Raw genomic sequence first — 14,035 nt, 5'->3', positions numbered from 1 at the left:
TTTTTAAATGATAGTACTTTAGACAGTGAGAATTCTCTTATTTCATTTCCAATATTTCCCATAAATTTTATTTTCTTCTAAAAATTGTTAGAATGAGAGAATAGTGTGTATATATATGTATGTATACATACATATATATATATACATCATGTAAAATGGACACAGATTAAATGTCTGCCAGTAGGGAGACCAACCAAATGAATTACAGTATAAATAAATATCCTGCAACCACTTATTATAGGGCAGGGGGCAGGCAGGGCCTGGTGAAAGGTGTATCATTAGGGTTCTCTGGGAAGCAAATGCTGAGAATCAAAAATGCACAAGATTTATTAGGGAAATGTCTGTGATGAGTCAAGGGGAGATGGGGGAGGAGTAGGCAGGGAGAGCCTTCTGACAGTGAGGTGGATTTGACACAAGAAGAGGGAGGAAGGAGAGTTGGGTAGGAAGGGTCTCAAATGCAGTACTGCTCTGAGAACATCTCAGCCAGGCTAATGGGAGCCCAGGAGCAGACTACCCAAAGAACAACCTCCTGTTGGGCAGGGATGCCTCAGCTCTGGTAATCCCACTGTGCTCAGCCATTGGCTAGCATCCTGGGGAGAGCATGGCCTCCATGTAGATGCTGTGGCAGATCTCATAGGTGCAGCAGCTGGGGTGTCAATTAAACACACTCCTCCCAGCAGGGTCCCTCTTGAAAGGACATCTGAGGGGTAAACCCTCATGGTTGTCACATAAGGATTTATGTTTTTATATTATTTATTTACACTCAAATTTTTCAGTAAATATACACAATCAATAAATAAAATAAAATAAAATATTTGAAAGCAGTTGAACATCAACCCCAATGCTTTCCCCCGATTTTTAAAATAAAAATTGTAAAAATGTATATGCAACTAAAGGAGTCTAGTGGAGTTGTACTTTGAGGAAAGTATGTATAATGGTTGTGGCAGTCTTCAGAAGTCCCCAAATAAATTTGCTATAACTATAAGATTTACTGGCTTGATCTCTGTAATAGCATTCTGGACTTTGAAACTCAAGATGCAGCAAAACATTCTTCGTTTGCTTTTAGATTAAGCAGCAGATGCCCATATAGAGGAGCGATGCTCCATTTCCAGAGCTAAGTTGGTATATACACATTCAAAATATTGGTAGTTCTGCCATATTAGCTCTTTTAGTTAATAATTTGTATTTGAAGGGGGTGAAAAAAAGGAGCATTGCAATAGAAGGAAAGGTTGTGCAAAAGTTTAGGAAAAGGTCTTTTATCTCCCTAACTATAAAGCACTGACATAAAACCATGGAAAATAACATACACGAATCTGGAATCAAAAAGAGAGAAAGTGAATAACATGCTTATTTGAATTGCAAAGTTCATTGTACTTTGATGAAATAAACCTAGAGAAAAAAAATCGCCAGAATTGTCATACAAATGGAAAAATATATTCTTAGCACAAATGATTCCCAGAAACATCTATATACTATTCTCTGAGAAGCAGAACAGAATAGCAGATTTTCCCCACAAGACAGTTAATGTTCTCAGCTAAAACATTTCAATTGTAGCCACACCACAGTAATGCTGAGTTCCTTGGTTTAAATGTACTTCACACATTCTATTAATAGGATAATAGGAGATGAGGACCTTTTAAAAGAACGGCTGAGCATAAGTCAACAACTATTTTCACTGTCATCATAAATGCGTTTTAATTCTGCGTATGCTGTGTTTAATTGTTTTGGTCAGTAACTGCTTTAAAATTTCTCTTCAGTTATACCCTCGTACTTCTGTCTATGCCTGATCACCAAAGGTGTTGACCATTTCAATCTGCAGCTGCACAGGAGTCTCAGGAAACGGCCGTCCTAAAGAACCATTCCAGGCTGTCCAGCTAAATGATTGCACTCAGAAATTCCTTACTGGATTCTTGTTTTATACCCAGGTATCAAGAGACACCAAGGAGCACTGAGCATGAGAGACGGCCCTGGAAATGTACTGAGCCCTGGGACTTTTCTTGTCTCCAAGAGAATCCCCATGAAACAACCTTAGCACTAATGTGTGATGACTTAACCTTTCATTTTCTTATTTCTTGTTGCTTTTGTTGGTCTTTGCTGGGTTCTATGTTTATTTTGCTGCTGAAGCTGCAGCTCTTGGGAAAAATCTCATGAGATCAACCCTAAACTAAATAGTAAAATCATTGACCCCTGCCTAGAACAGTAAAGGCAAAGTCAAGCTTCATCCAGAGAGCTTGCTGACTTTCTTAAAAGGTGCACAGCACTACAAGGTAGCATCTGTGAAAACATTCCTCTTGCTAAAGTCCACTCACCAATATGTTATCAATGACTAAAGCTGCAACTGTCCAATATGGTAGCCACATGTGGTTACTTAAATTTACTTAAATGAGTTTTTATATGTTCATCAATGCCAACAAAAATGAAAATCATATAGGAAGCATTCATTTTATAACTGAACATACTCATGAAACCTTGCACACTGGTCAATAGCATTGGTATTTCACTATTTTTCTAATATTTTTAAAATCAGGTTAAGGATTCTAAGGGCCCCATGATGGCTTACTTAAGTAAGATTAGTAGAACAGATGTCTGAATTTAGATCTCTGAGCATCCTGCCATTGGCGGATCTATCACAAACAACCAATCATCCAAACGTAGTAGAAGAAAGTTCAAGCTCTTGCCCCAACACATAGTGTTATCTACTAGAATACTTTTTTTGATCCAAAAATGTTATTCTCTTCCCCAGCTCCAAAAATACAAAGAAATGAGGCAGAAAGCAAATTCAGGGAGGGAAGTAGCAGTCAGCCCTGGACGCTGCATGATGTGATGCCAGTCTCTGAAGAACTGTCCACATCAGAATGGAATGAGGATATTGGTTACTTTCAAGAATTTACCAAGAAATGCCTTGACGGAAATTGTTGGTGTTCTAGGAAGTCCCATTATGCCTACAATAGTCATAAACATAACTCTGTACACCCTAAAACTTAATATTATTGTTAGAATATCTGTGAGAAAATGGCTCCATAATATTTTTTAAATTAAGCATTTGACTTACAATTGTGTATAAAGCTACATTCAACCAATAATGGAAGCTATAAAATAGTTTTCTGAATCAACTTTTCTGAAAGAGCTTCAGAATTCTCTCTTAGCTGTGACCTTACTGAACAAGCCAGAGGCCATGGCAGAACCCAACTCTGAAAATATAGATTTGGATCTGCTTGTTTTTATCTTTTAATTTGAATTATTTCATTCAGAAGTCCAATTCTTGTTACCTCCTAATCCCTGGAAGCACAGTGAGTGAGGCTCCTGGAATATAGTCAAAGAGTTAATATTCTGATAAAAAAATATAGCTCTGGCTGTTGGGGCTCAGTCAATTAAGCACCAGCCTGTGAACCAAAAGGTCACCAGTTTGATTCCCAGTCAGGGCACATTCCTGGATTGCAGGCCAGATCATTTCTCTCTCTCTCTTTCTCCCTCCTTTCCCCTCTCTCTAAAAATAAATAAATAAAATATTTTAAAATAAATATATGTATATAAACTCAAGAGAAACTCTTAAGGAAGAGCAAATACATGAATACACACACACACACACACACACACACACACACACACACACACACACACACACACACACATATCTCCCCAGGACAGAATCTGTGTGTATTTCAGCTCTCGTTAATTGAGTCCAACAGGCTTTCTTCCCCCTGAGCCCAGATACTCCTTCAATCTCATCTCACCCAGCACTCGAGGAAGCCATTAGCAACTATTCAGTTGGGACTTAGGGCCCTGTTTTTGTCTGTACTTAACATGGTTCTTCTATTGATATTGATTGGTTCCCTCTCACCAATCTCTTCATTTGATAGTTAATTTGATCTAATTTATTGCATTTTTTAAAGGAAACTAGGATGAAGTCTTTTAAAAAATACAAAATCTTCTGGGATGTAAAGACTTGCCACTTATTTATTTATTTATTTATTTATTTATTTATTTATAGCTTTTTTTCAATATTGTCTTAAAGACCTTACTTACTATACCTGCATTTATTCAGCAAAAGGTCACCAGCACTATCGTGTTAATGAACACTGAAATTTTGTTTTCGCTGGTCATTTGAAAAGCATAGCAGAAACAACAGATTCCTAATAAGCTGAAATCTTCTGTTCTTCAGCCTCACAAAAGAGAAAACAATAAGTTCTTGTTTTTCAAATGGACAGTCTCCCCGATTTGGGTCACTAGTGAACCTTTGTTTTCCTGAATGATAATTTCACTGTCACCATTTAATGTGAAATTGTTTTTAAGTGATTATTTATGCCCATAGACTGGAAATGTATGTGTCAGTTTTATTCTAGCAATGCCCTTATTCCCAGAAGCATAGGCATGTGTGCATGAAAATATAGATGAAAACAGTAATGGAAGTGTAATTATGTTTTGTAATTAGACAGCCAAGACAGCCCATTGCTGCTTTCCTGTAATGGTCTTAAAAGCCGTTTTAAAAATCCTTTCATTGAATTTGTAGTTTACTCAACTTGGTGACGTAACTTTTGAAAAATTAATCAAGTTAGTGTGTGTTACTCTGGTAACCTAGATGTATAATTCGTTTTTATGGCTTTCGATCTATGTCCTCAATACACTAAGTTCCAAGTCCCAATTCATCACTCCTTCTCTAGAGAATTATGCACTCAGGTTCCCTGCTTTCCACCTGTGACTGGGACCTAGCATGCCCCCCACGGTAGGGAACTGGAGATCAGGGGACAGAGAAATGAAAAACCTCCCAAAGCCTTCATAGCAAATAGGTCATATGATGAGAGGATGTATTGAAATGTTTCAGTCCTTGTGACGCTGTATGCTGATGTTACTGTTTTTTTGTGGCTTCTCTGAATTGAGTATTCAAAACCAAGAACTACCCATAGGCTGCCTTTGGCTAAATGGGCTGCAGTTAGGAGAACAAAGATCCAGAACCCACTGTTAATTACCACTTAAGTTGTTGTCCTACCTCCAAAAAAGGATTCTACTTTCTACTTTTACTTGGTTAAGGATGCTTAAAAACCAAGATAAAGAAGGTTGAAGCAGATACTTTGTCTAGTAGCATTAAGTCTGAATGCCTATCACACAAACATCCTGTTTTTCATTCACTTGAGTTTCACTGGTGTCTGAGTAAGTGAATCTGCTGTGCTTTCTTCCTGGACACTCAGAATCAAACAGGCTTCTGTACCGCATCCCATCATGTCTGAATTACAAACAATTTTGAGCATCGTTTTCATTCATTTCCTTCTTCCCATGTCTGCATAGGGCAGCAGAAGCAGCCTCTATAGCAATGCACCCTCTCGGACAATGCATTGTAATATCTCTCTTTATCTTTCAAATTTCGTTTCACATAGTCATTTCTCATGTTCTATTGGAAACCAAAAAAGAATTCATTCCACACTGTCATCCCTTTGTCCTAACCAGAACAACTCGATCGTGTCGAAGAAGGCATGAACCATATCAACCAAGACATGAAGGAGGCCGAGAAAAATTTAAAAGATTTAGGGAAATGCTGTGGCCTTTTCATATGTCCTTGTAACAAGTAGGTACTGGGTACCAGCTCTAATCTGTGGCGTCCAGTTTTTCTTTCTTTCTTTCTTTCTTTTTTTTTAATGTCAAAGTGAATGTCTGAAGTTTTGTCTTTTTTTTCTTTGTCCTTTTCCATCTGCTTCATTCTGTGGGGATAAAATACTTGTGTTTAATCAGAACAACTGGAACGCATTGAGGAAGGGATGGACCAAATCAATAAGGACATGAAGGAAGCAGAAAAGAATTTGACGGACCTAGGAAAATTCTGCGGGCTTTGTGTGTGTCCCTGTAACAAGTAGGTGCTGCCTGCCTGCCTGAAGCTTTGGTTTCCCAAGGCCCATCTCCAAGCCTTGACAAGCTCATTCCTGCCAGGCACAAAGGCAGGATGAGCATGTGGCATGCAGAACAGATCAATACCGTCTCCAGTGCATTCATCTCATAGCATAGATGATATTAGTGGGAGTTATTGTTGATGCATTAAAAATCAGGCATACTACAGTGAAAGCTTCACTGTCAGCAACTTTTTATTGACGAACGTTTCAACATTTTCCAGAAAGTGTACTTTGAGGCAGAGACTAGCCTCAGGAAGGAGGCACCCAATGAATTTTATTTTCTCCCAAACCCAAAAGCCAAAATTGCAGATTTAGAAAGGACTAGGGGTAAGTTTAGAAGATGTGAAGCACATATATCAAGGATTGATTTTTCAGAAGCAAAAGAAACAGGGAATTTGGCCCAAGGAAGCATTCTGTAAATTAAAGTCTATGACAGGGATTCACCCTTTCAACTGCCCGTCAGTTGCGAAACCTGATCAGCGACTAGACAAGAGGTGTTGCAGCCATATCCAAAGCAGAGGCAAAGAGTCTTTCAGCAAGAAGTGTTCGAGCCTTACCCAAATTGGACCCATCCCTCTCAAATTCTCCCTCTTGGAAGATCTACCTGTACACTGGCCGAAATGTTGAAATGTGTAGATTTTGCATGCACAATATCACAAAACATTCAACTGTTCTCAAGTTTCTGCAACGCTTTTTTGGAATGTAGCAGATATGTGACATGTGGTTCTAAAGTTTTGTAACAGAAGGAACCTGAACATGAGGGTTCTGGAAGATAGTCTCATGTGACTAGCAGTGGAAAAGAAAATGCATGAGTGGATTGTCAAACATGCATTTGAGAAATTAAACCCATTACGTGACCTCCTTCACCTTCCCACTTCCCTTTGAACAGAAACCTTTTTCCTAAAAGCTCTCCTGATCCTAGCTTTTAGAATAGAAATTGATGTGATTTCTAGCTGATTATATGACCATTTACATCCTTTAAACTTTGAGGCTGATTTTAAATATCCCACTTCCTGTTTAGGAGGGGGAGGGGCTCAATTTACAAGTAAATTTAAAACTTCTCTTTGAAAGGAATGATCTACAGTAGAGCCTGACTAACTGGAATCCAGCTAACTGGAACCCTCAAATGTATTTATGTTTTTGCTCCCTTCCACTTTTGGCAAAAAGAGACAAATGAACAAATGGGGATAAATCACATTAGGGACTGAAAATGGGCAATCTAGGTAGCTTGGATTCTTTCACCCAGTCTTCATTCTATAACTTCCACGTCTAAGAGGACCAAATAATAAGAGTTGATCTTCAGAGGAAAAGCCATTAGACACATCGAGAGAAACCATAACCAAGAAAAGATTTGATCACATTCACTACCCTATGACTGAGGCAAGAAAGTGGCTCAAGAATTTAACTGATAGTCACCAATCACCCTGAAACAAATTTTTCCTCCATGACCCACTGTTAATTTAAAAAGTCACATAATTCACTAAAATGACTTACTTTGAAACATTCCAGTTAGTCAAGATTTCACTGTATATCCTTCAGTGGCTACTCGCCACCAGATGATGAATTCCAAAAGATACACTTTCCCATTTATCAACTGTGTGAAGAATGGAGGCAGACCCCCTCAGGATGGATTCTAATGTTTGGATGAAATGATAGCCCCTACGAATTCCACATATTAGTTGGCACTGATTTCTTACTGCACAGGAGACCCTATCTGAGCTTCAAAGCTTGACCGAAGTGTTCCCTTTGTGTGTAAATAATGCTGTAAAAACCATGTGTCACAATGCAGTGTCTGGTGGTGCCCTGGACTCTCTGAGGGCTTCGCCCTGTCTCGGCATGTTTCGAAGGATTATGATAGATGTACGGCAGTTATGTGAGTCTGTGTGCAGCGTTGTGAGTGCAGTGATTCGCCTTCTTTCAGAAACGCAAACTTTCCTACCCCCTTGACTTTGCCAAAGATGGTATACCAGACATTTACATAGCAGAAAACATCACCAGGTCCTTGTAACTTATTTTAATGTGAGGAGGGAGGAGATGGGGAGTTGGGAAAAAATAAAATAAAGCCTATTAAATTGTTTATGGATCCTGTCCCACTGAGTGGACCCATGGTCCTTCAGCACATTAAATTATGACTGCTCTACGGGATATGGCTTTATATACTAGATTGTGGGAGTTACTGAGATTCTATCTGTAGTTTTCTAATTTGCCTCCAGGGTTGTTTGTTCCCCCAATTAAGTATTAATATTAGAGTCAGTTTTAATAGATAACTGTGGTTGTCTTGTTAAAGTTTAAAAAGGGGGGAGGGTAAATGTCTTTGATAGAAATTGTGAAAATGGGACCAATGGAAATTCTTTTGTTTTTGGACTAAAAGGTGTGTGGTTTCTACTATGCAAAGAACCTAACAACATCTTTGATTGCCTTAAATTACAACACACCCACCAAAATATGCTGCACATGTTTCTATTGGGCACAACAGGTATGCCTGGATTTTAAGTTTCTCTCCAAGGCAGCTCAGTGAAATATGGCCCAAGAGGACCACGCCAGTTCCAGACCACTCCCCTCGTGCCACATCCAGGGTAGTTTGAAGTAGGAGTTTGTACTCACTCCCACCTGCCCTCGAGCCCGACAAAGAAGCAATTGAAACTGCGTTTCAAATCCTCATGAAGGCTATTACTGTCCTGCTAGTGCCTTTTTCGAGAATGGTCAACTTCTGGAGTAGTTTGGCTTAAATGAGAATGCTTCACTTTCTACTCATGCCTGTAGCTGGTGCATGAAGATTATGTAGAGGGGTTTCCCTTTTTGGTGCTAGATGGCTTGTTCTCTCTTCTATTTTCCTGCATTCATTTCACTACGCCTCTTTTACTTTTTGTCTCTGTGGACAAAGGTTTGTACATCAACTCTGGATGTATGGTGACTGTTTGGAAGTACCGATATATTATTTAATATTCAGATCGTGTTGGAGGAAACTCAAAGACCCTCACCCTTGGCCAACCACCAATCCTTTATGTCCTTCATGCAAAGTTGGAATGGTTAGTTCCACACATGCATTGGGGGAAAAAATTCAACAGGGAATTCTTCATGCTAGTGTGTAAAAACTCAGTTGAGTATGTTCTTGATGACAATGTGTTGCTGTGGTGTGATGTACACACTCTACTTGGCAGTCTTGTTTTGTGTCTGTCTGCCAATATGTTCTCCTGTGTGTTTTGTGTCTCAAAATATAACCATGTCACTGAAATAGAACTGAATGTCCTCTAGCTACCTTAATCCTTGTCTTAAATCTAACTAAATCACAAAAACATACCGAAACAAGAACAAACTATGGGCAAAGGTTACAGTCTTGACAATTGCAAATGACTCAATTGGAAATGAAATGTTGAGTAGCTGAGGCATGGTGGTGGCCAACTCTTTGGGTCCATGCTATGATATATCGGTATTCTCTAATGCCTCAACTTAAAACTCATTCGCTTGGTTCAGTTCTTGGCTTGAAGAGAAAACCATTGCTGTGAGCTTGATGCTCCACCCGCTTGCCTTTGTTACTCACCCTCTTTTTTGCGTAGGCTTAAATCAAGTGATGCTTACAAAAAAGCCTGGGGCAACAATCAGGATGGAGTGGTGGCCAGCCAGCCTGCTCGTGTGGTGGACGAACGGGAGCAGATGGCCATCAGTGGTGGCTTCATCCGCAGGTGAGCCTTGTGCAGCCAACACTGTAGCAATTGTCTATTTCTGAGTAACAGACAACCCTGAACTGAGTGGTTCTTAAAACAACACCCATTTTATTACTTATGAATCTGTACATTGGCTGAACAGTTCTTCTGAGAGCCCCTTCAGGGATCACTCATTATAGGCAACTGAGGGAGAATAATCTGAAATGGCCTCAAAATGTTGGGGCTGTCAACATTCGCTAGGATTGGCAGGGGCTGCAGCGGAGTGCCTCTATTCTCCTCATGTTTCCTCCAGCAGGATAGCTCAGGCTTCTCACAGGGTAGTGGAAGCATTCCGTGGGGCAGGCTCCAATTCATAAGCACTTATCAAGCCTTTGCTTGTGTCATGTTTGCCAAAGCCTCATCAGATAGAGCAAGTCACATGACCACATCCAGGGTCAATGCAGCAGCAGACAGGCATTTCATTCTATGAGTTTAATTGAACAGAACTTATTAAAGAGATTGTTTACAGAAGTATGGACAGGCTTAATAACAAGCAATGGCAAAGCATTTATGGATTAGCAATAGCAGGAAGAGTTCTGAAGGGACAGGAGAAAGCTGTTATCACAACCCAACAATAGCTAGGGCTGTGGGCGGGGGCTACAGGCACGGAAATGCGGCCACTGCCAATACCGTGATTAGCAGGAAATGAGAAAGGCAACAGATGCCCCAACTCTTTACTCTTCTTGCCCTCCAGTCTCTCATGGCCATTTGCCAAAATCCTCTGGAAGTCAGAAGTGAGAAAACCTGGGTGATAACAGTTGTAGAGAGGTCAGCCCACTGGGGCAGAGAGCAAAGGTCAGAGAATAGATGTGGGGGTACAAATAGAGAATCATGAGCATACCTGCATTTTTATTAATCATTTCCTTTGAGAACAGAAGCAAAAGCCAAGTTAAATATCTACTTTTAAAAAATCTCAAGTTACATAGATCTGTCAGTTCAGGAATCAGCTTTCAGGAGACCAGAAAACAATAACAGTAACAAATATTTCTGTTGTTGAAAAGAAAGAAAAAAAACCTATCCCTTTTTATAGGCTACTATACCAGGACTCAGCAGTGACTACAGTAGTTTTACAGCTACTAATGTTGCCAACCAATAACGCAGATTCAATGATAGGTGACTGTCACTTAGGTATAAGGTCTAGACATCTACCTAGAGCCTCACAGATGGCAATTTTATTCCTGTTTCTATCTGTTCCCAGGGAAACCAGACCAGGGGATCTCAGTCCTGCCTGCATATTAGAATGACTGGAGGAGTTTTATGTTTTGTTTTGGTTTTTGGTTTTTTAATGCAAGTGCCTGGACCTAATCCACATCGATTGAATAAGAATCTCTAGAAGTGAAATCCAGACATCTGCAGTTTTTTAAAGCTCCTCACGTGATTCTAATCTGCAATAAAGGCTGAGAACCATTAAACCAGAAGTATGCCCTCGCTATTGATAATCACTTAAATAAGCTTCTCTTCTATATTAAAAAAAATAAATAAAATAAAACTAGGAAGTTCCCCTTTAATTTTCTCTGGACTGGGCTGCTTTAAAAACCCTAGTGGCCTAGTCTACATTAGGAGTTACCGTGGGGGAAGGAGTTTAACCCCTCTGAACAGTTTTAGCCCATCACCAACTTTAGTGGGAAGATGTTATTTAGCCAGAACATTCTGGAGTAAGTATAAGTACCTACCATTTCCAATAAAGAATTACTGCCTTTTTAACTTTTAAACTTAGCAATAGAAAACAATATGGCAAGATGGTAAGGCACTTTGAGAGCCAACTCCTTTCTTCCCACTCAAACTGGAACAAAACCTTTTATCAGTTTTTTTCTTATGAAATAAGCCATTTACAATGTCACCAAAACCTCCATAGCATTGAAATCCAAGCAAATAAAATTCATCTTAAACAAGTAGCTCCCTTTTGGAGTTCTTGGGAGCAAGCAGGATTATGAGCAGATTGAGACTGCCATTATTCTTCCCATTGACATTGGTCCCAAATGGGAAAGAAATGAGCAGAGACTTTCTCTGCCTTAGCTCAATGGCTTTTTCTTTCATTCTGAATTTGACTCTTGCAGTTTTGGGTTGACAATTCAGAAAGGATAGTTTCTAATTAGTTTCATCTTCATTCTCTGACCTGGAATCCTCCCAACTGAAATAATTTTATTCTTAAAAATGAAAATTGGTATAAACATTTAAAGAGAGAAAATGATATGCTGGCAGAAGTGAAAGGAGTAAATAAATTAATCTACTTAATAATAGAAATTCTTTAAAAATAGAAACAAAAAGTCTCAAAAATACATTTTAAAATTATTTTTAATAAAATAAAGGAAAATAAATAAAAATTATTTCCTAATGTATAAAAGCTAAATATTTTTCTCATATTGAATGGAGATTTCAGGTGGATAAGATTGATACCTAGAAGTCTATGGATTTTTTTCCCTAAGTTTTGGGTCCTTGGTGTTCACACTTTTTCTCAATCTCTCTCCATCAAAAATTGCTCTTTGATTCTCAGGGTAACAAATGATGCCCGAGAAAATGAAATGGATGAAAACCTGGAGCAAGTGAGCGGCATCATTGGAAACCTCCGTCACATGGCCCTGGATATGGGCAATGAAATCGATACACAGAATCGCCAGATTGACAGGATCATGGAGAAGGTGAGGATGTGGCAGTCAGCAAGTTTTCATTGTTCATTACTTCTGAAATAATCACTGAGAAAGTGTGAAGGGCATAATGAGACCCTCAAACCATGGCGTTGGATTGAAACACATTGATAGATAGAAAATTTTCATCTACCCTAAGATAAAAATTCAGCAACAGGTAAGTAAATAGAGGATAGAATATAGTCTAGCAGATATTCCTCGGGGGCACCTCTATTTCAGGCATTGTGCTAGGCATCACTGAGCATATAAAGACAAGAAAGATACCATCCCTGCTGCCCAGAAACTCTCAGCCTAGGGGGAGCTGTTAGCCTCCAGATGAATATATTACCACAGAAATGTAATGCACTGAGAGGGCCACACGTAAAATGCTAAGTAGGTTAGATGAGGAAAGATTTTAAGGGTCAGGGGGTGGGAAAATCCCCCCATAAAAAAAGAGTTGAATTTAAACTGAGTCTTGAAGAATGGTTAGGAGCTTATCACGTGGGTATGATTTAGAAATAAAATCAGGAAATAGGGGAGAGAATAGTTAGTTTAACCAGAAGATGAATATATGTGTTGCTTTTTATAAATGCCAAAGCTTTAATGGTAGTTCAAAAAGGCCCAGATTCCATTTCCAGTCCAACAATACATATATCCAAATTTCAAAGTAAGGAACATAATGTGACAAAGCTGAGTTCACACAAGGACACCAGATGTGACTCTAAGACTGAGCCATAGGGTCACCAAGAGACATAAGGAAGAGTGGCAAGAGCATGGGGGGTTGGGATTAGAAGGGAAGAGAAAGAATCACTGGAAAGCTTTTATAAAAACTTAATACTCCACATTATACAAATCTGACATGTGTTCTATGTCCTTGCATTCCGCCCCCTCACCAATCAGTAGACTCTTGACTATTGCTTTCAATGTCTTAAAATATCCAAATGACAAAAGGAAAAAATAGACACATTATAGATTTAATGATAATTGTGCATCTATAATCAATTCTAGTTGACTAATCTTATAATGTGTGAGTTTATTCCCTGGGAGATATTGAAGTTTTGAGCCTGAGATCCTGAATCTTCTTTAAACAATTTGTTCTACTTGGGTGATCAGAGAAAGATGTTTTTGAGATCTCTTGAATCATAAGTCTAATACTCAGTTTCTTGGTACTTAAGCAGTCCCCACTGACTTGAAAAAGGAATAAATAGACATAAAGGAAACACTTCGCCCTGTTGTGTTCCAAGGGCTCCATATTAAAAATATCTGATCGCATTATATTTTTACCTGATCAATATTGAGCTACACAAATGTCAGTGTTGGTTAGCAAAATGCTTGTGCTTTGCTTACTTTTACAAGTCATGACATACTTACTATTGTTTAGAGCCTTTGATATTCCAAAGCTTTTAAAGCTGAGCAAATCAATAGAATGATACTGAGAGTTTTAAAAAGCACTGGAGCCAACACAAACTGACCTAACCCATTATGGCCTAGAAAAATGAACTAAGAAATAATTGCTGAACTACCTTCCAACAGGAAAATTATTTGAAAAAAACAAGTAGTCATTTTCTATTAATGGACACAATTTACTCAAAGATGTAGAGAGATAATGTATCTCTAAATTAGAATTCTGGAGGAGAAGTTTTCCTAAGAGAGAGGGGTCAACCTTTATTGATAGAGCTAGACTTCAGACAAGAAAAATTGTTCCTGGAAAGGCAAGTGGCACTTTAATTCTGCTGCTTTGCAATTCTAGCTGTCTTCTTTGGGGAAAACCTTTCATTCTGGGCCAATTTACTACAAGGACAAAGACATATACAGCTATATGTTTTAA

The 14,035-nt window shown here is 38.8% G+C and overlaps 1 protein-coding gene across 2 annotated transcripts in view; it reads left to right on the top strand.

Moving 5' to 3' along the window:
• Positions 1-14,035, top strand: part of SNAP25 (synaptosome associated protein 25) — an 81,639-nt gene that overhangs the window by 63,436 nt on the left and 4,168 nt on the right. The window contains exons 5-7 of one of the 2 annotated variants that reach the window (XM_090286055.1): positions 5,443-5,560; positions 9,437-9,562; positions 12,078-12,222. In XM_090286055.1, the coding sequence (XP_090142181.1) occupies positions 5,443-5,560; positions 9,437-9,562; positions 12,078-12,222 (389 nt within the window). Of the gene's footprint in view, positions 1-5,442; positions 5,561-5,724; positions 5,843-9,436; positions 9,563-12,077; positions 12,223-14,035 lie in introns of both variants that reach the window. The other variant, XM_090286054.1, reaches the window with a different exon arrangement.

This window comes from Furipterus horrens, unplaced genomic scaffold, assembly GCF_987537825.1.
Source record: "Furipterus horrens unplaced genomic scaffold, mFurHor1.1.pri manual_scaffold_8, whole genome shotgun sequence".
Taxonomy (NCBI): Eukaryota; Metazoa; Chordata; class Mammalia; order Chiroptera; family Furipteridae; genus Furipterus; species Furipterus horrens.
The sequence above is the reverse complement of the archived record's forward strand: the minus strand, read 5'-3'. Positions and strand labels throughout refer to the sequence as shown.